The sequence below is a fragment of the Mobula birostris genome, chromosome 1, assembly GCF_030028105.1.
Source record: "Mobula birostris isolate sMobBir1 chromosome 1, sMobBir1.hap1, whole genome shotgun sequence".
NCBI lineage: Eukaryota > Metazoa > Chordata > Chondrichthyes > Myliobatiformes > Myliobatidae > Mobula > Mobula birostris.
Window position 1 is genome coordinate 225,260,713 of NC_092370.1, and position 25,605 is coordinate 225,286,317.

Here is a 25,605-nt window from a genome sequence, read left to right on the forward strand (position 1 = left end):
TTATATTTGTATCTTGTACGAGTGGGAGGTTTAATACCCGTGTGCCAACTGGGTTTATATTTAAATATGTTAATTATAACAATGTAATCCCAATAACTTTGTATTAATACTATTTTATGTTTGTCATTATGATACTAATAAAAAGATTGAAAAAGAAGGATTTTGTGGTATGTGGCTACACTGTAATACAAAGTTTCCTGGTCTTTGGAGAAGAGCCAAACTGCTCTTCATTGCACTTCCATCCTCCTATCTTGTTGAAAGGTAGTGCAGTGCAGTGAACCACACACTCACAATAAAAACAACCAGAAACCATCTGGACATTGTTACACGTGGGGATTTAAGGCTTTTGCTGACAACTTGAACCAGATATTTCAACTCTTGGTAAAAATCATCAAACTCAATGATCACATTGATATTGAAGCTGCTGTACAGCACACAGGTACTGTGTAAGCCAACTTTAACGACAAATAAAAATTTAAAGCAGAATCATTTTCTCATGTTAGCATATGGTAGATATGTTTTTACATTTAAGGGGCACCGGAAAGTATACCATGCCTGAGGGGTGTTGGCAAGTATGAAGGTGCTTTAGTGGGGCATTGGCAAGTTTGAAGTGTTTTGGGGGGCATTGGGCTAAAAAAAAAAGTTTGGGAAACACTGTTCTAGAGCAGTAAGTGGTGCTGGATGTCTTGAAAAACACCGATGAGATCTACCAAAGCAAGTGAGACTATAAATGATAGATATCTCAATTCTTTTTAGCCATAGGGGAGGTACTAGGAGACTGAGGAATAGACAGTGATGTTCCTGTTTCAAAAGGGAAAAGGAGGGAAATAGGGACGATGGAGATTTCAAGACAAGTTTTTAAAAACACACACACAAATACCTGGGATACAAACACTGGGGGGGGGGGGGGAAGAGGGGTGAAATAAGATATAATGACAACATTTGGGAGGCATTTAGACATTTTCAACAGTAGCAATTAGCGTAATGCTTTACTGCGCCAGTGATCAGCAACTGGGTTTAATTCCTGCCGCTGTCTGTAAGGAGTATGTACATTCTACTCATAGCACATGGGTTTCCCCTCGGGTGCTCGGGTTCCCCCTCACATTCCACAGACGTGCAGGTTAAGTTTAATGAGTTGTGGGCATACTACGTTGTCACCAGAAGCACGGTGAGCTACCCTTAGCACATCCTTCAACTGTGTTGGTCATTGCCACAAACAATGCATTTCATAGTATTTTTCAATGTGTGGGTGACAAATAAAGCTGGTTTTAAAAAGATAGAGTGAACCAGACCATGTGCAGGCAGATGGGAGTAGTTTCAATTGACATCATGGTCGGCATGGTAGACCGAAGGTCCTATTCCTGACCTGTTCTATGTTACCATTAGCATTCCCGTGGTGTCTCACCAAAATACAATTCATGACTACCTTTCTCCGAAAGCAATTAGATGCAAAGTGAACTGGAGCAACATTTGGGAAGAGGATCAAGGAAAACAGCGTGGCATAGCAGCATAGTTGTTAGCGCAACACTATTCTAGTGCCAGCAGCCAGGTTCGATTTTACCACTGTCTGTAAGAACTTTGTACGTTCTCTCTGTGATTGCATGGGTTTCCTCAGGGTGCTCTGGTTTCCTCCCAAAATTCCAAAGACATACAGGTCAGCAGGTTAATTGGTCACATGGATGTAGTTAGGCAGTATGGGCTCCTTGGGCCAGAATGGCCTGTTACCAAGCTGTATCCATAAATAAAAATGAGGCTTTGCAGAGGTAAGGCATTTTAAAGGAATAATGAGACAAAATCTCAGTCCTAAAATACCCACCAACAGAAAGGAAAGAGTACCAGAAAGCAGCACAGCATCGCATGAGGAGATCTGTAACTAACCTGTAGTCTTCTTCTCACACACGCCCACATACTGACAGTTGTCAGTTATCCTGAGTCTGCTCGGCCACAGAGGACCATAGAGCTTCCTCGGACAAAACTGATAAGAGTAATCCTCCTGACAGGATACCTGCCGAAACATTAATTATAATAAAACAGATCACTGGCATCCTCTCAGCAAAAGGCCCAGAGGCATCTCATTACAGACAAAACCTGGAAAGTTGTACAGTAAGATTGAAATAATTTACAGTGATGTTGCTGGGACGTGAGGACTTGCATTATAGAGAAAGGCTGAATAAGTTCAGACCTTATTCCCTGGAGCATAGGAGAATGAAGTACAATTTGATAGCATTACAAAATTATGGGGGGTATAATTCGGGTAAACGCAAGCAGGCTTTTTCACTGAGGTTGGGTGAGATTAGAACCTGAGGTCATGGGTTAAGGATGAAAGGTGAAACGTTTAAGGGGAACTTCATTCAGAAAGTGGGGAGAGCGTAGAATAAGCTGCCAGCAGAACAAGTGGATGCAGGTTTGATTTCAACACTTAAGTTTGGATAAGTATATGGATGGAGGGGTATGGAGGGTTATGGTCCAGGTGCAGGTCAATGGGACTTGGCAGAGTTAGTTCAACACAGACTGTTTCTGTACTGCAGAGCTCTATGACTCTAATGATAGCTTTGGAAATACTGAAATCTCATGCTGCCTCCTTACCTTCCAGGTAGGTATTCCATAATAGTACAGCTCTCCATTGCAGATGAGTTTATACAGAGGGGAGTCTGGGACAGAGTTCAGATCCCCACAGAGGATGATGGGGCAAGGTGTGCCATCACTCTGAGCTGCCTGCACCACCTGCTGAATTTCAGCAAACAACACAGCTAGCTGGGTGAGTTTGATGTCCCCCCGCCTCGGGTTGAAGATGAGGTGAGTGTTCGCCACGCAGATGTCGGGCAGCTTTGAGGCGTCTTGGCTGGAGCCTGGAGTTAGGGGCCGGAGCAAAGCCAGCAGTGCCACATTGTCCCTGTTCAACGTTTCCACAATGGGTCGGAAATATTCCACAGGGTGCTCAGAGACTAAACTAAACCGGTCCCGCTTAAAGCACACAGCACACCCATCTGTCTTGATGCCAGTGCGCCGTTTGTACAAGCAGTCATAACCTGGAGAGAAAACAAGCAGGTTCACACACGGGAAAGATAAAGGTAAACATTATTTGTCACATGTACATCGAGCAGACAGTGAAGAAAGGCTGAGTGACCTGGGGCTTTTTTCTTCGGGGCAAAGGAGAATGAGAGGTGACTTGATAAGAGATAAGAGGCATAGAGAGAGCGGATAGCCAGAGACTTCTTCCCAGGGTAGAGATAGTTTTAAGGTGATGGGAGGAAAGTATAGGGGAGGGCAATGTCAGAAGTAAGGTTTTTTTTAAATACACAGAGAGTGGTAGACGCACTGAACACTCAGCTGAGATTGTGGTAGAGGCAGATACATTAGAAACATTTAAGTGACTGTTAGAGATGATAGAAAAATGGAGAACTGTGAACGAGAATGGTTAGATAGTAGGTGAAAAGGTCGGCACAACATTGTGTGCTGCACTGTTCTGTGATCTAAATGTCAACGATCAACACAGTGTGAGGATGCTCTGGGGGAAGCCCACAGGTGTTGCCATGTTCCGGTCCCAACAACTTACTAACCCATTTGTCTTTGAAATGTGGAGGGAAACCAGAACACGTGGAAGAAACCTATGCAGTCACAGGGAGAATGTACGAACTCCTTACAGACAGTGGAGGAAATTGAACTCTGACTACTGGCACTGTAAACCGTTATACTAGCTGCTATGCTACCATGCCACACTAACCCGGAACCTTCAATGACCCCTCGATTGGAGTGAATGGGAAGCCTCTCCAGAATCTTCACTGACAACTGCGTGCAGGGCTCTGCTGAATCAGCAGAGGAGAAATCTTTGATAAGACATTAAACCAAGGCTCCACCTTCCCTCCTGAACTACAGATTCCACGACACCATTTAAAGAGGAACAGGGGAGTAGATTTGGATGCTCTGGCCAATATGTATCTATTCATCCAGCATTACCAACATTACTGATTTTCTCGTTATCATTCTGCCATTTGTTGCCAATTGCATTTCCTAAGAGAGGCCTCAATTCAAAATGTATCATTGGCCGTGAAGTGGAAATATTCAAGCAACACACACAAAATGCTGGAGGAACCCAGCAGGCCAGGAGAAAAACAGCTGAGGAGAAGATTTAAAAGGTGGCGGGAGGGGAGAGAGAACCACCAGGTGAAAGGTGAAACCGGGAGGGGGAGGGTTGAAGTAAAGAGCTGAGAAGTTGACTGGTGAGATGAGGTGAGAGAGGGAAAAGGGGTTGGGGGGCTGGGGGGAATTACCACAAGTTTGATAAATCTATGTCATGCCTTCAGGTTGGAGGCCACCCAAACGGAATATAAGGTGTTGTTCCTCCAACCTGAGTGTGGTCATCACAGCAGTGGAGGAGGCCATGGATGGACATATTGGAATGGGAATGGAACATGGAATTAAAATGGGTGGCCACTGGGAGATCCCACTTGTTCTGACGGATGAAGAATAGATACTCAGCGAAGTGGTCTCCCAATCTATGTCGGGTCTCACCGATGTACAGGAAGCCACATCGGGAGCACCAAACACAATACGTGACCCCAACAGACTCACAGGTGAAGTGTGACCTCACCTGGAAGGACTGTTTAGGGCCCTAGATGGTAGTGAGGGAGGTGGTGTAGGGGCAGGTGTAGCATTTGTAACACCTGCTGAGTTCCTCCAGCACTCTGTGTGTGTTGCTCGTATTTCCAGCATCTGCAGATTTTCTCGTTAATGGAAATATCCCTTTCAGCATACAATTTCTTCCTCTTCCCTCTTTTTCAATTCTCTATTCTGGCTCTCCTCATACCCTTCTCGCAAGCCCATCGCCTCCCTCTGGTTCCCCTCCTCCTGCTCTTTATTCCACGGTTCACTCTCCTATCAGGTTCCTTCTTCTTCAGCCTTTAACTTCTTCGACCCATCACCTCCCAGCTTCTTACTTCATTCCCCCTCTCCCACACCCACTTGGTCTCACCCATCACTTCCCAGTTTGTACTCATCCCCCTCCTCCCCCATCTTCTTCTTCTGGCTTCTTACTCCTTCCTTTCTAGTCATGATAGACTGCCTTGGCCTGAAACGTTGACCACTTATTCCCTTCTGACCTCTGCATTTTGTGTCTCTCTCACTGGCTGTGGCACTTTGTAGAGTCCTTAAATGGATACAATTGGGCAGTAAAACAATGACAAGTGAATTTCTAATGACATATTTATAATTATCCTTCCCTGTTCCTTGGCATTTCAGCACAAGGTTGTAAGTTACAATAATAAATTTACATTGCAGCATTTAATATAAGACCATAAGACACAGGAGCACAATTAGACCATTCAGCCCTTAGACCATTCAGCCCATTGAATCTCTTCTACCGTTTGATCATGGCCGATCCATCTCAATAGCAAAACAAGCCCCTTTCTCACCCTCTCACCCACCCATTCACTCACATATAGACAGGCCACCTCTGGGCCTCTGACCAACAGTCCGTGGCCCCAGATTTGCAGATGCCGGGCCTCCAACCTCCATTCCCTGGTCAGACTTGCAGACCTCTGACCTTGGACACAAGCCTTTGGGCCGACCTTCGGGCCTCACTACACTAGCTAATTTTGTCTACCTCTACAGGTTCATTCCCAGACACCTCCAACTCAGGAAAAATTAACCCAGTCTATTTCTGCTTTGTAATTAGTTGGCAATATCCAAAAGGCTCACTGGAGTTAACTCTTCCTATTTACTTTTTTACAGGAGTGCACAGCATCCTCTTGTAAATGGATGTGCAGATAGACCATAAAACATAGGGTTAAAATTAGGCCATTTAGACCACTGGGTCTCCTCTGCCACTCGACCATCGCTGATTTATTATCTCTCTCATCCCCATTCTCCTGCCTTCGCTCCATAACATCCAACGCCCTTTCTAATCAAGAACCTATCAACTACTGCTTTCAAAAAGCCCAATGACTTAACCTCCAAAACCATCTGTGGCAATAAATTCCACAGGTTTTCCACCCTCTGGCTAAATAAATTCCTCATCATTTCTGTTCTAAAGGGACATTCTTGCATTCTGACACTGTGCTCTCTGGTCCTAGACTCCTCCACTACAGGCAACATCCATGCTACGTCCACTATCTAGGCCTTTCAATATTCGGTAGGTTTCAATGAGATTCTTAAGACATAAGGGCAGAGTTAGGCCCCTTGGCCCACCATGCCAGTCCATCACAGCAGATTTATTATTCCTCGCAACCCCATTCTCCTGCCTTCTTCCAGTAACCTTTGACACCCTGACTAACCTGGAATTTAAAGTAGACAAGTGCAAGGTGTTGCACTTCAATAGGACCAATCAGGGTCGATCTTACGCAGTGAACGGTTGGGCACTGAGGAGTGTGGTAGAACAAAGGGATCTGGGAATACAGGTCCATAATTCATTGAAAGTGGCGTCACAGTTTGATAGGGTTGTAAAGACAGCTTTTGGCTCATTGGCCAAAGTATTGAGGAGAGGAGATGGGATGTTATGTTGAAGTTATACAAGACATCAGTGATGCCTAATTTGGAATACCATGTGCAGTTTTTCTCATCTATCTACAGGAAAGATGTAAATAAGGTTGAAAGAGTACAGAGGAAATTTCAAGGATGTTGCCAGGTCTGGAAAGATGGAATAGATTCGACTTTTATTCCTTGGAACATATAAGATTGAGAGGAGATTTAATAGATGTATACAAAATGATAAGGGGTATAGACAGGGTAAATGCCAGCAGGCTTTTTCCACTGAGGTTGGGAGGGACTACAACCAGAGGTCATGGGTTAAGGGTGAAAGGTTTGGATAGGTACATGGACAATAGGGCTGTGAAGGACTACAGTCCTGGTGCAGGTTAATGGGAGTAGGCAGTTTAAATGGCTCAGCACAGACTGGATGGGCCGAAGGGCCTGTTTCCGTGCTGTACTTCTCCACATCTCAAACCAAGAACATATCAACCTTCGCTTTAAATATACTCAATGACTTGACCACCACAGCCATCCATGGCAATGAATTCCATAGGTTCACCACCCTCTTGTTAAAGAAATTCCTCATCTTTGTTCTAAATGGAAGTGCCTCTGTTCTGAGGTTGTGACATCAAGCACCTCCAGCACTGAACTGTAATAAAAAGGAGAAGTTTATGCAAAGTCAATGTGCAGCAGAAATATTGTGTTAAAAGCGATGAGATAATGTTAAAGATTTGCCCAGTTACCTTAACAAGCCGTTCTGCTATTCAACTGAATTGACCGCTCTCGTTGTGTTGGATTGAAGTGTAGAATTGTTATTTTTCTTGTAGTTTAACTTTCCTGTGTTTGCTTGTATTTTCATATAATTATCTATTATATATACATGAAACTGTTCAGTGAATTTTCCAGGAATCACTGTACAGTTGCTTCTGTATTTTTTTTTTAGAAACGTCTTAGCTTTCATTAGCGGGTCACACCACTTGAATCTGGCTATTTTATAGGTTATTTGTTATCATTGAAATGCTGTTATCACTAGTCTGAGTATGAGAAGACCACAACTGCTTTTAGTTTGTTTTTTTCTTTGCTCTTGTAATGTTTAATGAAATGGCTATAAGCAACATGTTTTATGCCTCACTTCTGACTTCCAAAAGCATCAGAATCCAACAGTAGTTTAACTCTGCCTTGGCTCAGTAATATATAATGCACTCCCCTCCCCTAACAACCTACTGTAGGCAATATTCAATCATGTACATCCTCTTGTTTGGCTTGAACATATCGGGGTGAGTTCAAATTTAGCCTAGCTCACTGAGTAGAGAAGTTCATAATTCTTAAAAGTAAATCTACCAAAACTGAGCACAGCATTGAGGTCACCTTTTATAGGAAAGACATCATTAAACTGGGAAGAGTGCAGAGGAGATTTACGAGGATGCTTCCAGGACTCTAGGGTCTGAGCCAGAGGGAGAGGTTGGGAGGCTGGACTTCTATTCCTCAGAATGCAGGAGATTGAGAGGTGATCTTATAGTGGTGTATAAAACAAAGAGTGGTATAGATTGAGGCAATGCATACTGTCTTTTCCCCAGGGAAGGGGAACCAAGAACTAGAGGGCATAGTTTTAAAGTGAGTGGGAAAAGATTTAAAAGGGACCTGAGGGGAAACTTTTTCAAGCAGAAGATGGTTGATATTTGGAATAAACTGCCAGAGGAGTGTTTGAGGCTGGTACAATATATAAAAGACAATTGGATGAGTACATGGATAGGAGGGGATTAGGGGGATATACAGCCAATGCAGGAAATGAGATTAAAGTTAATGAGCAAAATGGGTAGCATGGGTATGATGGGCAGAAGGGCCTATACAGTGCCATAAGTCTGCAGGAAGGAAAAACATACCTTGTGTGGATGGCAGAGTAACATAGTGGTTAGCACATTGGTTTACAGTGCCAGCGATCACTGTAAATTCAATTCCCACCACTGTCTGGAAGAGTTTGAATGTTCTCCCCGTGACCCTCATCCCAGTACTCCAGTTTCTTCCCATATTCCAAGAATGTATGGGATAGGTCGAATGGTCCAATTCTGCTCCCATGTCTTATGGCCTTATGGTTAGTCAGTTGCTGGACACGCTATGTTGGTATTGGATGCAGGGTGACACTTGTGGGCTGCCCCCAGCACAATCATCAGTGATTTGATTGGTGCAGAGAAATGCATTCCACTGTATGTTTCCATGTACGTGTGATAAATAAAGCTAATATAATCTATTCCTTAGAGAATAGAGAAAAAAATCAATACATATGCTGAAGGTCCAAAGTGACACACACAAAGTGCTGGAGGAACTCAGCAGATCTACGGAGAGTACATGCTGAGATATGTGAAGAGGAGTAAACAGGTGAAGTTTCAGGCTGAGACCATTCATCAGGGCTGGAGAGGAAGGGGAATAAGCCAAAATAAGAAGGTGGGAGGGAATGAATATGAGGGGGAAGGTGGGAGGGAAAGGAGTACAAACTGGCAGGTGAGGGGTTAAGCCAGAATAAGAAGGTGGGAGGTAGCAAAAATAAATTTCAGTACATTTTGGGTCACTCACCCCTTAGCTGGAGAGCTGGCCGAAACTGCTGATAGTAATGGTTTTCCTGAACTTCCTGCAGGCACATAATCTGATAGGGAAATAGAAGATATTTAGGTTGTCACAGGAGCTGAGGACTGAGTAGCAATTTAAAGTTTATGTCTTTAAGGATAAACTTTATTTGTCGCATGTACATTGAAACCTGCAGTGAAATGTGTAATTTTGGGTCAAATCAAATCAATGTAGATAGCGCTGGGCAGCCTGCAAGCTTCGTCACATTTCTGGCACCAACAAAACATGCCCACAACTTAGTAACTCTAACTAATGTGGGAGGAAACCAGAGAACCCAGAGAAAGCCCATGTGATCATGGGTGGGGGGGCGGGGTGGGGAGACATACTAACTCCTTACAGGCAGCAGTGGGAATTGAGTCACGAGTAAGGTGATGCGCTAACTGTTACGTTAGCGCGCTGCCCCAACGCCTACATGTTTGCATCAACCAGGCACTGTGCTAAAGCGAGCAGACACTGATATAAGCAAGTACTGACATAAGAGACATTAAAGACATTGAACACAAGGTGCTTTATGGGAGCATTTTCCCAGCAAAATTTTGTCACAGTGCCAAGTTAACTGACCAGAAGCAAGTTTTAAGTAACATCTTGAAGGAAGCATTGGGAAGCAATCCAACAGCTGAAAGACACAGCTGTCAATGGTGGGGTGATTATTTATTTAGAGATTCAGCCTTTCAGCCCAACCAGCCGGTGCTGCCCAATTACACTCATGTGACCAATTAACCTTCTAGCCTGTACATCCTTGGAGCCTGGGAGGAAACGGGAGCATCCCGTGGAAACCCATAAGGTCATGGGCAAACTCCTTACATTCAGCAGCAGGGCTCAACCTGGTTCGCTGGTGCTGTAACTGCTATGCTACTGAACTGCCCATTTATTACTGCTATGTGTACTGTTTACTCTAGAAGCAAAATGCAATGACCAGCAGTCCAAGGATGTGGTGGGTGCTGCCTCCAAGTATCATTATGCTTCTGGCGCCAACAAACATGCCCACAACTTAGTGACCTCAACTGTACGTCTTTGGAATGTGGGAGGAAACCAGAGCACCCAGAGGAAACCCATGTGGTCAAATTTAGGGATATTCCAGAGACCAAAATTAGAGGAGAACAGAGATTATAAAGGGAGAAGTCTAATGTTATGAGACATAGTCAAGACAGAGAGGAAGGATCTTTCTACCCCATGGTGAGGGTGTCTGAGACAAGAGATTTAAGGTGAGCGTGGGAGGTCTAGAGGAATGCAAGGGTGAATTTCTGCTGTTCAACCCCACAGAGAGGGATTGAAATCTGGAATGCAGTGCCTGAGATGATGGTCTCAAACATTTCAGAAACACCAAAAACAAACTTTTCAATTAGCAAGGTATAGATGTCTATGGACCTAATGCAGGTACTGTACATGGGATTAGTTTAAATGGGTGCAATAGTTAGCAAGGACATGATGAACCAATGGCCCTTATTCTGCACAGTACAACTAGAGATTATGGATGTTGAGAAGGCCAAAATAATTGAAGAGGTTTCACATTCTTGTTTATAATTTTTAAACAGAAATAATACTTAAGTGGCAGTCAGTGTAGTTCAGCTAGATTCTGTTGCAACAGGAGCAGCTGTGCTTTGGACGACCCTAGGTCTACAGAGGATAAAATCTGAGAGAAAGCCAGTTAAATCTTTAGCAGCAGTTAAGCAGAAGCAAGAGTGGAGTCGAGCAGTGTTAGGGAGGTCGAATAAGCGACTTTAGTAAAAGTTTAGTGTGATAGTGTTCTATGTTAAGTGAGACTAGAACTAGGGGACATAACCTCAAGATTCAGAGGAGTAGACTGAGGACAGAGGAGGAACTACTTTTCCCAGAGAGAAATTAATCTGTGGAATTCTCTGCCCGGTGAAGTAGTACAAGCTGTTTCATTAAGTATATTTAAGACACATTTAGATGATAGATTCTTGTCCAGTTTAAGAGTTATAGGGAAAAAGCAGGTAGGTGAAGCTGAGTTCACAGCCAGATCAGCCATCATTTTATTGAATTGCAGAGCAACCTCTACAGACCAGTTGGCTCACACCAGCTCCTGTTTCTTAGGATCTTACATTATAACAATTACCAAATCCACCGACTTCTGTGTTCCTTACAGTCAGAGCAAATTTCCACCCATCAAATACACAGTTTGATAATTTACAGACAGAGAAGGGGGTCAACAGAGGTGGTGGCGTGGTAGAGCTGGATGTACTCAGTATATATTTGGAAAACGATGTCACATCAGACAGGGTTGTAACCCAGTGATAATGGCAAGTACTGTCCACAGAGCTGAATAGCCAACTACAAGTTCAACTTAAAAAAAAAAATTAGTGTTAGGAATATCCTTCCAATTTATTCAGGAGTTGCATGTCTTACGAGGATATGTTGAGTGAGCGAGGGCTTTTCTGCAGTGAGTGAAGGAGGATGAGAAGTGACCTGATAGAGCTGTACAAGCTGACAAAAGGCAGAGATCAAATGGATAGCCAGAGACTTTCCCCCAGATGAAAGTTTGGGGGATTGGGGAGTCAGAGGTAAGTTTTTTGTTAATATCAACAGAGAGTTGTTGATGCATGGAAGCCCCTGCCAAGCGTGACAAGCAGACACATTAGGGACATATAAGAGACTCTTAGATAGGCACAAGGATGATAGAAAAATGGAGGCTTTGTAGGAGAGAAGAGGTAATCTTGGAGTAGGTTAAAAGGCTGCCACAACATTGTGGGCCAAAGGGTCTGTCCTATGCTGCTATGTTCTATGTTCTACTGTACATTCCTGCTACTAGCACACTGTTAAACTTGCCTATCCCCAATATTTAATGCACTTTAGGACAAATCTGTTTCATCATTCACTATTCTGTCCTGTTGTATATTCATGGAGCCATCTTTCAACACTGTAACAAAAGGGGTTTATTTTGGGTGTCTGCAGTGTACACTCAAGAGGCTTTTGGAACTGACACAAGTAATCAATATTCACAGGGGTTCTGCTAATTGGATATGCTATCACTGTAAATATCTAACTCAGTAAACTTACCTGACTATATTCAAAATAGTAAAGTAGGTGACCTTAGCCATTGAAGATGTAGTTAATTGTTTGCAGTCTAAAACACTGCGTCAGGAAGGTGACAGTCACTTGGATCTTCTTGGACTCTCTCTCCTGAAGGTTTGCTGTACAAATCAGGACTTTCCTATTTCCCAGTTGCAACTTCCATGTGGCTAAGTTTTGATCAGCTACCGCAAACAGTACAGTGGTGGAAGGAGCCAAGTAGAGGCTGGGTATCACAAGCAGAGCCACACACTGACACTGCTTGAAGGCATGCAGCCCGTGAGGCTCCATTCAACTGTAGACCTTCATTCTTGGCAAGGTTTTCCCTCATTTCCCTCCCGCTTCTTGCCTCAAAAGTACCCTGTGCTTACATCATGCTTCATTACAACCTCAGCACATGAAAACTGATGTCAAAATGGTTGTTGTGACACGTCTAGTGTGGTAGTGTAGTAGGTAGTGCTTGCCGCTCTCACTTTTAGCTTCCACTGTTGACTAGTGGTCTTGTGAAAAGGAAAGCTGAATGTATAAGTCTCTCTCTGCCAATACATCGCCTCTCTAACAGCAAACTTCATGTCATGCTTCCTTGCTGGCACAAACTGAAACTGAACTCCTTTCAGACTCAGGCTGAATTATACAGGACAGGGAGGAGGTCTGGCCCCTGCACACATAGCATGCAGGCCCACCGGCTTGTGGACATACTCTGGTGCTCATGAACCAGATCCCCAGCTATGTGGGCAGCCTCGGGAGAGACAAAGGCTATGGGAGTAAACTCAGACAGCAAATCCAGAGTGGAGGCCTTAAGGCGGCTGCACATCATTGAACATCCTTCTGGCAGCTCCTGCAGCCAAGCTGGTGCCAAATGTACTGCTTCATAAGCTTTCCTTTGGATTACACTGGTGAGGCCAAAAGGGGAATCTTGACAACTGGGCATCTCAGGATCTCCATACCTTCCGCCCAGGCTTCTGATGATGATCATCCCCACCCATTGTCCTTCGAGACAGACGGATGTCAATCACCAACCACATGAAAACTGGTCAAAGGTCTCAACCTTTATCTGAGATCAAAATGGCTGTTGTTCATTGAGAAGTTAACCGGAGGGGCGCGTCAGAAAGGTCACCCAGCTCTGGGGATCACTGTGATTAAAGCCAGACCTCTCAGCCCACCCCCTACCTCTCTTACCAAGCACTTTCTGGTCAGCTGTGGGAGTCAGAGAGCTTATAATGGATGCCTGTTTTAACCTATCCACGGAGATAAAATCAAAAACATTTATTTATACTTGTGCTGCCAACTCATATGTCTTATTACAAATGTCCCCCTTCTTTCGGATAAAGAGCCTCAAGCTTTGGGCTGTTATAGCTTTTACTTTATTCAATTTCTGCCAAACAATTGCATCTATTTTCTGGCCCTTCCTGTCATACTCTTCTTTCACTTGATAGCGGTGTACAAGACAAGAGGCATAGATCGTGTAGGCAGCCAGAAACATTTCCCCAGGGTAAGAATAGCTAAGACAAGAGGGTAATTTTAAGATGGATCAGAGGAAAGTACAGGGAGGAATTCAGAGGTATCTGTTTTTTCTTAAAAATACACAGACATGGTGGGTGATTGGATTACCATACTAGGAGTGATGGTAGAGGCAGATAGACAGATCAGGGACATTTAGTCTGGCACACGGATGAGAAAAGAATGGTTATGAGGGAGACATGGGTTAGAATGATCTACCGGTAGGCACAACATTAGCTAAAGGACACGGACTGTGCTGTACTCTTCTATATTCTACATCACTATCCCGTGCCAGTCTTCTCATCTCCTTTTTAAACTTTTTATCACTTGATCCCTCACCCCAACTCCAATTAATTGAATGCTATCTAGTTACACATTACATCCAATTACTAGTACCAGCACGTTTCAAATGAAGCCTCTCCCAATGTAAGTTCTCCCCCAGTGCCAATACTCATGCCTCAGTGAACAAGGTATCTCTCCCACATCCCTGGGCACACTGCAGCCTTCCAGATGCAAATCTAATTCTACAGCTTCTGCCATCTTACTTTTTCCTGCCTGGCCCAACAAGCCCGCGCCACCCTATTGCACCTACGTGATCAATTTCCCTACTAACCTGTACGCCTTCGGAATGTGGGGGGAAACCGGAGCGCACAGAGGAAACCTACGCGGTCGTGGGGAGGAAGAACAAGCTCCTTACGGACAGCTGTGGAATTGAACCCGAGTCACTGGTGCTGTAATAGTGTTATGCTAACTGCTACCTCAACATTCGCCTGTGTCGTTGGTTCAGCAATTTTCTCTCCACAAGCACAGGTGAACCAGCATTCTACACCTCTCAATCACTATATGCTCTCTTCTTTGTTCATTTACTTTCCAATTGTTCCCATTTACACATTGACCATAGGACTCTATTAACTTATCTCCTCCCTTTGTCCCTTCCACCTATCCCCCACCTTTTTCTGCAACCTAAAACTTTTTATTAAGAGATACAGCACAGTACCAGGCCCTCCTGAACCAACAGCCTGTGCCACCCAATTACACCCATGTGATGAATTAACCAACCAACCTGTATGTCTTCAGGATGTGCGAGGAAGCCAGAGTAGCTGCAGGACAATCTACACAGTCACAGGGAAAATGCACAAACTCTTATAGACACCAGAATTGAACCCTGGTCGCTGGTGCCATAACAGCACTGTGTTAACCGCTACACCACTGTGTCGCCCAAACTAATTTGTTTTCTTTCTTTCCCAGGTGTGACAAACAGTCTTTGATGCAGTCCCTCTTTTTTTTTCTTTCTATAGATGTTGCCCAACTTGCTACTTTCAGCATTTTTGTTTCATATTTCAATAATAATTGGAAATGTAATTTAGCCAAACCTGAAGGACAACAAATCCAGTGGTGGAGGAACTCAGCAGGCCAGGCAGCATCTATGGAAGGAAATGGACAGTCGATGTTTCAGGTAAGAGGGGGAAGACAGGCAAGTGTGGTGGGGGGGTGAGAAAAGAGTGGAAATGACACAAGAAACGGAGATAACAGATAGAAGTGACAGGGGACTGAAGAAGACGGAATCTGATAGGAGAGGAGAGTGGACAATGAAAGAAAGGAAAGCAGGTGGGCAGGGAAACTTGTGGGAGGGGAAAGAAATGGGCTGATGGGTGTGGAGGAAGGTAGAGTGGAAAAGAGGGGAACGTTTACTGTAAATTAGAGCAATTAACATCAGTTTGGGGACTACCAAGGCAGATTATGAGGTGCTATACTTCTAATCCCTGTCTGACCACAATCTTGCCTTAGAGGAGGCTGTGGGCAGACATGTTGATGTGGGAATGAGATGAAATTAAATTCCACCAGGAGATCCTGGCTGGTACAGTGGATACAGCAAAGGTGCTCAATGAAGCAATCCCTCAACCTATATCAAGGCTCTCCAATGTAGAGGAGATCACACCAGGAGCACTGGTTATAATAACTAACTCCAATGGATTCACATGCGGACAGTCTCTCCCAGAAGGACCATGTAGGGCCTTAAGCAGCCTAAGATTTGGAAGGTGGTATTAGGCTGGGTGGGTCTTTTGTGGTGAATAGGCTTCTTTAACATTGCAAATTTTCTAGGATTCTAGAGAGCATAAGAACTTGTTGATCGTTCAAGATGGTTAATGAGCATTGATTATTTCTGGTGTACTCACATCAGCATCCCAGGACTCAAACTCCTCCAAAATATTCTGGAATCGAAATTCCCAGGTCAGAAACTCCGGCTGGCAGTGAGAGTAGAGACCTTTATTGGTCTCCAGAAGATCCTGTGATAGGATATTGTATGACATGATGGTGAACTCAAACAGGCTGCCTTTACTGGCTTCATCCGCACGCTGTCTCTTTAAAGGCTCCCACGTTCTGGTTAGTTGGCCTGGGAGAGAACCAAACCATCAGTGACCCCCAGACTCAGCAAAGGAACAGGAATAATTTACGCTGTCAATGGTTCTGAGAGTGCATTTTAATAAACACGCTGTTAGCTAGTTATCATAGCTGATAGCTAACCGTAAGATTGGGGCTCTCCCTGTAATCATGTGGGATTCCTCCTGGTGCTCTGGTTTCCTTCCCACATTCCTAAACCATACAGTAAAGGTTCATAACATTTACCTTTAATGTGGGCATACTTTGTTGGTTCTGGAAGCATGGTGGCATTTGTAGGCTGCCCAGTATAATCCTCATTGATTTAATTTGATGCAAAAACAATGCTTTTCACTGAATGTTTCAATGTACAGTACATGTGACAAATAAAGCAAAATTTTCTTCTTTTCCTTTCTAAGTAAGGTCGATTCTCACCCCGCCACCCCCTGCCAAAGGCATAGAAAAGCTACAGACCAGGTGATTATCATCGTGGGCAGCACAAAGGTGCAGCTGATGGAGTCACTGCATCACAGCCCCAACAACCCAGCTTCAATCCTGAGCTTGGATGCTATCTGTTCCCCCTGTGACTGCGTGAGGTTCATTTGGGTGAAAGGCATAGAGGTTGGTATGTTAGTTACATGCTGCAGATTGCCCCTCGTGTGTAGGTGAGTGCTGGAATGTCAGAGGAATGCTGATGAGAATGTGACGCTCTGACCAGCATGGGACTCTTCAAAGGCCTGTCTCAGCTATCTGGCCAGAAATGAGGCCAGTCAAGAATATTGATACATTTAACAGATGCAAGACACACGGTGACTCCAAGCAGAGTTGGTTTATAAGGCAGTACTCTGTGAAGAATATATCCCTGGGATTAAAGATTAGCTTCATTTGTCACAGGCACATTAAACCATACAGTGAATTGTGTCATTTTCTGTCAAATCAGATCAGTGAGAATTGTGCTGGGGGCAGACCACAAGTGTCACCATTCTTCTGGTAGCAACAAAGTATGCCCACAAGTCACTAACCCTGACCCGTGGGATGTTGGAGCACCTGGAGGGAACCAACGTGGCCATAGGGGGAGCATACAAACTCCGCACAGTGGCGGGAATCAAATCCCAAACGGAGATCACTGGTGCTGTAAAGCAATTGCTACTCAGCTAACCACTTCCTAGGCATTCTGAGCCAATTACCGTTTAGACCGTAAGTGATAGGAGCAGAATTAATCATTTGGCCCATCAAGTCTGCTCTGCCACTCAATGATGGCTGATTTATTTTCCCTCTAAACCCCATTCTCCTGCCTTCTCCCCAAAACCTTTGGCACTCTGATTTTGATGGGGGCACAAGACATACCTTTAATTGTAATTAAAAGCATATCTTCTATTCCCAGTCAGGAAAAATTCTCAACTCTTTGGATTCCAAGGTATTTTGAACCATGTAATAATTGAGCAATCAGCTTTCAAGTATCTGGTGAATTGCTGATCATGACATAATTTGAATTGTATTTACCTTATTTTCCATTGCAATGTCATTTATCTATCCGATGATAAACTTCTGCTTGGGTTACAGCTCAAGTTTTGGCCCAAATTGAATACTGAATTTCCTTAGTATTCAGGAAGCTAAGGAAAATCAGGAGACTGTCATGGGAGCATGGTTATGGTTTACATTCCAGGGAGTCCTTGATTGATCTCTGGATCTATCACAGGAAAGTAAAGTTCTAGGAGCATATTCTTTAGGAGGTTAAGGGAGCTCAGCTTGTCACCGAGTGCTCTAACAAACTTCTACAGATAGACAGTTTGAAGTTTCCTGACTGGTTGTATCATAGTCTCCTATGGAAGTTTGAAGGCACAGGAATGTGAGAAGCTGCAGAGAGCAGTGGACTCAATACATCTCTCCCCACCATCCGTAGTATCTACAGAAGGTGTTTTTTTTTAAGAAGGCAATAGTTATCATAAATCCCCACCATCTGGGCCATGCCACCTTCTCACAGCTACCATCGGGCATGAGGTACAGAAGCCTGAAGTCCCACACCACCAGATTCAGGAACAGCTACTTCCCTTCAACCATTCATTGTTGAACAACCCTAATACGCAATCTTAATGACTACAGTTTAGCAACACTAAGATCATTTTGCATTAAAATAGACTTTGTTTGTTCTAATTGTGCTCTTTCTTGTAAAAACTCTCTTTTTGAAGTTGTCTTTTTGTTTTTCTTGTGAACATTGTCTATCCGATGCTATGTGCCTGTAATGCTGCAAATTTTTCACTGGACCTGTGCTTACCTGACAAAAACTTCAATTTGACTTAATTACTTACCAACGATAACGAGAAGATAAAGTAAAATACCAAATCACTGAAAACTTGAAGCCTACTTATTCAGCAACTAAGTATCTCAACATAAGTCATCTTTGTACAGTCAGTGTCAGTATTGGGATTTAAACTCAAGCCATTTAATTAACAGAATCAACAAAACCATCAAATTGCAACACCATCTCATGGTGGGCTACGTGAGAGGGAAGGGTTAGATTGATCTTGGGATGAAGTTAATATGTCAGCAGAACATTTTGGACTGAAGGGTCTTTACTGTGCTATACTGTCCTATGTCCTATGAATTACCTTTGAACTATTGATCTTCTCACCTATGTTCATCAGAAGATCTCCTTCATTTTGGAACTGCCACAGTGTATTTGCTGATGCTTCATTCACACCTAATGCAGTGGACATGTGCCACATCGGGCTGCCACCAGGCTGGCTCATGCTGTGCGATGCCATCAACTGCCAATCAGTCGTGCCCACGTCCTGGTGGTCATACTGCTGAGGGTGGAACTGCCACCTAGTCGGAGGGGGTCGGAGGACCCTAACTGCACTCTGGGGAGATGCTGGCATCCAACCTGGGGTCTCCCTCTTTGCACCCTGTGGAAGGGAGGGTGGCCAGCTCATGGAGGTGTCTGGTGGAGATGTCCCCTGGTCCTCAGTGTTCCCCTGGTCTGCAGCAACCGGGCACGGATCCACCTGCGGGCCCACTGTTGGCCTGCTTCTCGCTTGCTGCCATGTCATGGCGGCTTCTTCTGCCTCCAGGATCTCTGTCAGAGAACGCTGGGGGACCTGATCAGCATCGGCACTTGTGCCCTTCTCCTCTACTGAAACTGGACTTGGCACGCCTAGCCAATCCTGGAGCAGAACACTTTGGTCTTTGCTAAGTGGGAACCATGAAGCAGAACCACTGCCAGATACTTCATCAGTTTCCAAGCACGAATCCTCTGGACATTCTTTCTCAGTGTCATCATCAACGTGGGGACCTGAGAAATAAATCATGCAAATGAAACTTTACATTTGTATAAGCACTTTTAAAAATTACTAATGGAAATTGAGTGCCTATACACAAGTAAACAGAAAAGACACATTAGTCACTGTAAGGAAGTGTTTAAGGGAATTAAAAAAGTAAATTGGTGTGAGGGAAATTGAAAGAAAATGTTTTCACCCAGAGGGCAATGTGTATTCAGAACTCATTCTCCAAATGAAAGCTGGAGGTATACAAGGCTACAAAGCAGAGTTCAGTAATACCCAAATGCCATTAAGTTTCAATGATTCCGTAAATTCCGATCATCAGAAAAATTTACCTCCTAATTTAAAAACTCTCCATCTTGCTCTTACAATGTTAAGTATTGTTTTATTTTTTTTTCAAAGATTTCCTAGCAAGCACACGTTTCACTACACTGTCTCTCACTGAGGTTTTCCCAGGACCACGCTATTAAAACTCCTTAGATCCCCCTCTTAAATAAGATCCTTCAAAAAGTCAAGGTTCATCTCAACCAAAGCACCCCTTCCTCATTACAGATTTCCTGACATCAAACTTAATAAGTAAAGGCTCTGATTGACATTACATCCAAGAACACATCTGATAGTGCAGTGATATCCCACCATGAAACAAGGCTGCCAAACAATCCTAATTCCAAATGTAAAGATCAGCTTTATTTGTCACATGTATATGAAAACATACAGTGAAATGAGTTATTTTGTTTCAAATCAGATCAGCAAGGATTCTGTTGTGTCACCTGCAAGTGTTGCCATGCTTCCTGCACCAACATAGCATTCCCACACCTCACCAACACTAACCATACGTGTATGTACTGGGAGGAAGCTGGAAACCCACACGGTCTCGGGGAGAACGTACAGACTTCTTACATGCAGTGGCAGGAATTGAAAAGCACTACAAAGTGATGCATTAACCACTACACTACAGTGTCGCCCTCCAGCCAAAGCTCTACAGACATAACACTTTCATCCTCTTTGTTTTCCACAAGTCCTTATAATACAGTACAGCCCAGAAACAGGCCTTTCAGTCCACGGTGCGTGTTGACCATAATGCCAAATTAAACTAATCCAATCTGCCTGTACACAATCCAGATTCCTCCATTCCCTGCATATTTGTGTATCTATCTAAATGCCTTGTAAATGCCACCATCATGTCTTCCACTACCATCCCTGGCAATATATTCCAGGCTTCCACCACTTGGTGTAACAAAATCTATCCTGTGATGTCCTCTGGTATTTGACATTTCCATCCTGGGAAAGATTCTATCTACCCCATCCATATCTCTTAAAGATTTATAAAGCTCTATCAGATCTTCCCTCAGCCTCTGACACTACAAAGGAAACAATGCAAATTTGTCTAACCTCTCCACATAACTCACACTCTCTAATCCGGACAGCATGCTGATGAACCTCTTCTGCACCCTCTCCAAAGCCTTTATATCCTTCCTCTAATGAGGTGGCCAGAACTGCACACTGTACTCCAAACGTGGCCTAACCAAAGTTTCATCCAGTTACAACATGACTTCCTGACTTGTGTGCTCATTGTCCTGACAGATGAAGGCAAGCATACCATATGCCACCTTTACACATCAAAGTTGCTGGTGAACGCAGCAGGCCAGGCAGCATCTCTAGGAAGAGGTAACTTGTGTTGTCATGTTCACTGAGCTATAGACTTGCGCTCCGTACATCAGTGCTCCCAAGTGTCCTGCCTCTCACAGTATATTCTCCCCTTACATTCGAGCATTAAAAAAGTTACACGAGCACACAAACTTAGGAGTAGCTCCTCAAGCCTACTCTGACATTTAGTAAAATCAACCTGATCCATTAACTAATTGCAACTTCTTGTAAATATCTACATGAGCTGCTGCCTTAAGAAGCCAACATCTATAAATGATCCCTACCACCCGGGACATGGGCCATGCCATCTTCATGCAGCTGTAAATGGGCAGAAGGCATAGAAGCCCGAACTCCCACACAACCAGGTTCAAGAACAACAACCTTCCTTCAACCATTTAGTTCTTGAAACAACTTGCACAACTCTGATCCCTACCTCAGCGTAGAAACATTACAACAACTTTTTGTACAATAACGAACCTCCTGGTTTCTGATTTAAGACGGTGCTGGTGAAGCACAGCGATGACTTGCTGGCAGCAAAAACAACTATTAATTACTTTATTAATCACACCTTTTCTCAGAAACAAACACTACGATCAATAGCCTGTAACCTCCCTTTCAGCTGAACTTTTGAACCATCTGTAAGACCTGGCATATTTGCAGTATGAACTTAGGTCTCCAAAGTATAGAATGGTTGCGGCGTAGCATGTGCGGGCCAAGTTGAGGCAGCCAGGCCTGGGCCTGGGCCCAAGAGTGGGAAACGAGCCAATGTTTGGCCATTGCTGGAGTGGACTTGGAGATGATTTGAAATGGCAGAACTGAGGCAAGGTAGAGTCGAGGCAATGGCTCCCAGGCCCAAGAGCAAGGACCGAGCTGAGGTGACACCGACTTAAGCGCTAGACCAAATTGGAAAGTTCGGGTATGGGCTGAATCGAGGCGGCAGGTCTCAGAGCCAAGAGCTGAGAGCACATTGAAGCAGCGGGGTCCAAGTCCGAGCGCAAGGAACTGCTTGGCTGACTTAAGCACCGGGCCAGATTGGAAAGGCCAAGGAGTCAAGGCTGGCGGCAAGGGATGGGTCGGTTTTCAGCTTACTGCTCTGCAAGGTTTACTCACCTCTGCACTGAACTGAGGCTGTGGCCTGCAACTAACGGGCTCCTGGATTGTTTGCAATGATGGCTGGCTTTGTGGCTGTGGACTTACTTTTATGAATTTCAGTTCCAAATGTTATTTGCTCACTTTTATTGTTTGCACTATTTTTTTCCCTGCACATTTGGTGTTTGGTGGTCTTTTTTTCAATGCATTCTATTGGTTTTTTTTGTTTTGTGGCTGCCTGTAAGGAGATGAATCTCAAAGTTGTATATAGTACACGTACTTTGATATTAAAAGTACTTCGAACTTTGATCTGAATGTGTTCTTTCTTGTTAAAAAAAAAGTATGATTTTATATTTCTTTTGCAAATACTGCTTTTCTGATACTATGTGCCTGTGATGCTGCTGCAAGTTTTTTCATTTTACCTGTGCATACATATTCTTGTGCATATAACACTCCACATTTCTTCCATTCATCCTCTCACCCCTCACCTATGTCTACCTCTGCTATAAAAATGTTGAATGCCACTCCTTCCATCACCCTCAATGGAAGAGTTCCAAATAGCCTGAAGTGCAGAAAAAAATAGTTTATAGTTCCCCTCCATAGATGCTGCCTGACTTGCTCTAGCACTGTGTGTATTGCTTTGGATTTCCAGCATCACTTGTATATATTATTAGATTTAGATTAGATTAAGTTCAACTTTATTATCATTGTGCCAAGTACAGATACAAAGCCAATGAAATGCAGTTAGCATCTGACCAGAAATGCAAAGATTAGTGTTATTTACAAAATAACTGCAAATAAAAAGTGCTACAGCATGCAGATATGAAAGTACTGAGACAGTACAATATGGGGGCAATACTGCTTAGCGCTGTGATGTGAGGTTCAGCAGGGTCACAGCCTCAAGGAAGAAGCTCTTCCTGTGCCTGCTGGTGCGGGAGCGGAGGCTCCTGTAGCACCCACCGGATGGGAGGAGAGTAAAAAGTCCATGCTTAGGGTGAGATGTCAAATTATCTTATATGTCATTATATACGGATGACCACATATGTTTGAACAGTGATCGAGATTTTCCTCCAAGGGAAAAAGGAAAATATCGTCTCCACATCCTCCCTTTCAGGATCATATATTTCAATCAAATCCTTTCTCGCAATCCTGATCTTGAGCAGCTAAGCCTCCAGCCTATCAAACATTTCCTCACAAGATTATGAGGGGTATCGACAAGGTAAATGCAAGCAGGCTTTTCCATTGAGGTTAAGTGAGACTAGAACCTAACTTTAAGGTCATGGCTTAAGGGTGATAGGCGAAATGTTTAAAGGAAACCTGAGGGCGAACTTCTTCACTCAGAGGGTGGTGTGAATGTGGAACGAGCTGCCGGTGGAAGTGGTATATGCAGATTTGACTGCAACATTTAAGAGAAGTTTACATAAGTACATGGATGGGAGGGCTATGGCCCAGGTACAGATTAATGGGACTAGGTAGAATTCAGCATGGATTAGATGAGTCGAAGGGCCTGTTTTTGTGCTGTAGTGCTCTATGACTCTTTATACATTCCAGGATTTAGTGCAGTAAAACATCTTGGAACTGCTTCCAACACATATACACACTTCCTTAAATAAGATCAAACAGAACAAAGTACTCCAGCTATGTTCTTACCAGTACCTGAAGCAAGTATAACCATTTCTAACTTTGCAAATCTTCTGAATACAGTGGATAACATTCTGCAGGTTTTCCTACTTGCTTGCTGTACTGTACCTGCATTAGCACTTTGAACCCCCAATCTACCTTGTCACGGCCTTTGCACTCTTTACCTGCACCGCACTTTTTCCTGTAGCTACAGCTGTTCCTGCACACTGTTTTTCTTTTTGCTACCTCAATGTACCTACATAAGGAATGATCTTAAACACAGAAGCTGCACATCTGAGCAACACACACAAAATGCTGGAGGAACTCAGCAAATCAATCTAAGGAGGAAATAAATAGTCGACCTTTCAGGCTGAGACCCTTCATCAGGGGTCCTGATGTAGGGTCTCAGCCTGAAACACATTTCCCTCCATAGATGCTGCTTGACTTGCTGAGTTTCTCCAACATTTTGTGTATAGTATAGAGCATAATCCGAATGCATGGCACACAAACAAAAACGTTTCGCTGTATCTCTGTAATAAACCAATAGCAATTAAGTTGGTAAAATCGGCAAACTGGTAGATTTATTATTGTTACATGTACAGAGATACAGGGAAAAACATACCATACATACAGATCATGGCATTCCAAAGGGCATTGAGGTAACACACAAGAAAACAGTATCAAAATGCAGAATAACGTGCAGTACAGGTAGACAATAAGGAGCAATCCCAGATTGAGGTACACTGAGATCACAAATCCACCTTTTCATAAGAACATCTTTAATAAGCATGTCAATACTGTACATAACACTCCAGATGTGTTTTCACAAGTTTAACCTATCTACTTTTGCTGACATATCCCGATACAAACGATAACATTATCTACAGAACTCCTCGTGTTTACATTATTTTTTTCCCATTACTTGGCAATTTCTCTCCATTTCTGCACCTTCTGTTAATTTCCGTGAAAAATAAGGGGGTTCGGGGGCGATAGGAGTGAGCTGGGTGAGGAAGTGAGGGGGGTGTGGGGTGAGGAGGGTGCGGGGGGAAGGATGAGGAGTGTGAGGAGGCGGGGCAGAGGATTTGAAAAGGTCGGGGGGGGAAGGGGACCAAGGGAACCGGGAGATGGAAGGCGGGACGGTGACGGGGACGTAGTCGGTGATGGTGAAAGGAGTGGGGAGGGGGTAAGATCCCGGGATACCCCGAGGCCAGGCCTCAACCCAAACGGCGCACGGGGCAACTGGCCCGGGCGGCCGAAAACAGAGCTGGAAGGGGAGAGAGTCACACCCAGCCGGAGTTGCCAGCTCCGTCAGCCACCCTCCCGCTCGCAGAGCGATCCCGGCCCCGGCCGCCACCCACCTGTGATCCGGCTGAGGAGAGTGGCGAGCGGCGCCAACACATAACACAGCAAGGAGCCCACCATGCCGCCGCACCGAGCATGCGCCGCGGCCGCCGCTTTGTTGGTCGACGCGACGGGCACGACGGGGTGATCCCGGAGTGCGCAGGGAGGGGCGAGCTCAGCAGTTTGGGAGGGGAGGAGATCGTGGAGTGGAAGGACGGGCGATGCTGGAGCTGTACTAATTTGGGATATTTCCAGTGTGTGTGCGTGCGCGCGCGCGCGCGGGGGGGGGTGATTCCGGAGTTTGAGGGTGAACACGAGTTTGAGCGGGTGGGAGTAGGAGAGCTCCTGGAATTGGAGGGGGCACTCCTGGAGTTTGACCTGGGGTGGGGGAAGAGAGATCCCGGAGTTGGAGGGAAGGGCAATTCCGAAGTGAAGCGGGTGTGTGGTGTCTCGGGGGTTCCCAGAATGGGGGAATCCTGGATGATCCCGGGCGGGTGGTGTCGACACGGCGCGGGGAACCACGGGACGAGGCAGTCCTGGTGCTTGGGCTTCCCGCTGCGAGATGTCCCGGGTTATCGTGGAGCGGAGTGTAGTATATAGAAATACCGAACCCAGAAATTCAATGACATGG

General features: G+C 44.5%; 1 protein-coding gene across 2 annotated transcripts in view; it reads right to left on the reverse strand.

Annotated features, from left to right (window-relative positions):
• LOC140205218 (protein angel homolog 1-like) overlaps nucleotides 1-25,158 on the reverse strand; it is a 47,965-nt gene extending 22,807 nt beyond the window's left edge. Inside the window, exons 1-6 of one of the 2 annotated variants that reach the window (XM_072272619.1) lie at nucleotides 24,992-25,154; nucleotides 18,632-19,291; nucleotides 15,798-16,015; nucleotides 9,037-9,106; nucleotides 2,587-3,029; nucleotides 1,879-2,005 (exon numbers count right to left, since the gene is read on the reverse strand). In XM_072272619.1, coding sequence (XP_072128720.1) covers nucleotides 1,879-2,005; nucleotides 2,587-3,029; nucleotides 9,037-9,106; nucleotides 15,798-16,015; nucleotides 18,632-19,291; nucleotides 24,992-25,055 — 1,582 coding nt within the window. In that variant the 5' untranslated portion in view covers nucleotides 25,056-25,154. Of the gene's footprint in view, nucleotides 1-1,878; nucleotides 2,006-2,586; nucleotides 3,030-9,036; nucleotides 9,107-15,797; nucleotides 16,016-18,631; nucleotides 19,292-24,991 lie in introns of both variants that reach the window. The other variant, XM_072272628.1, reaches the window with a different exon arrangement.
• Nucleotides 25,159-25,605: the final 447 nt, after the last annotated feature.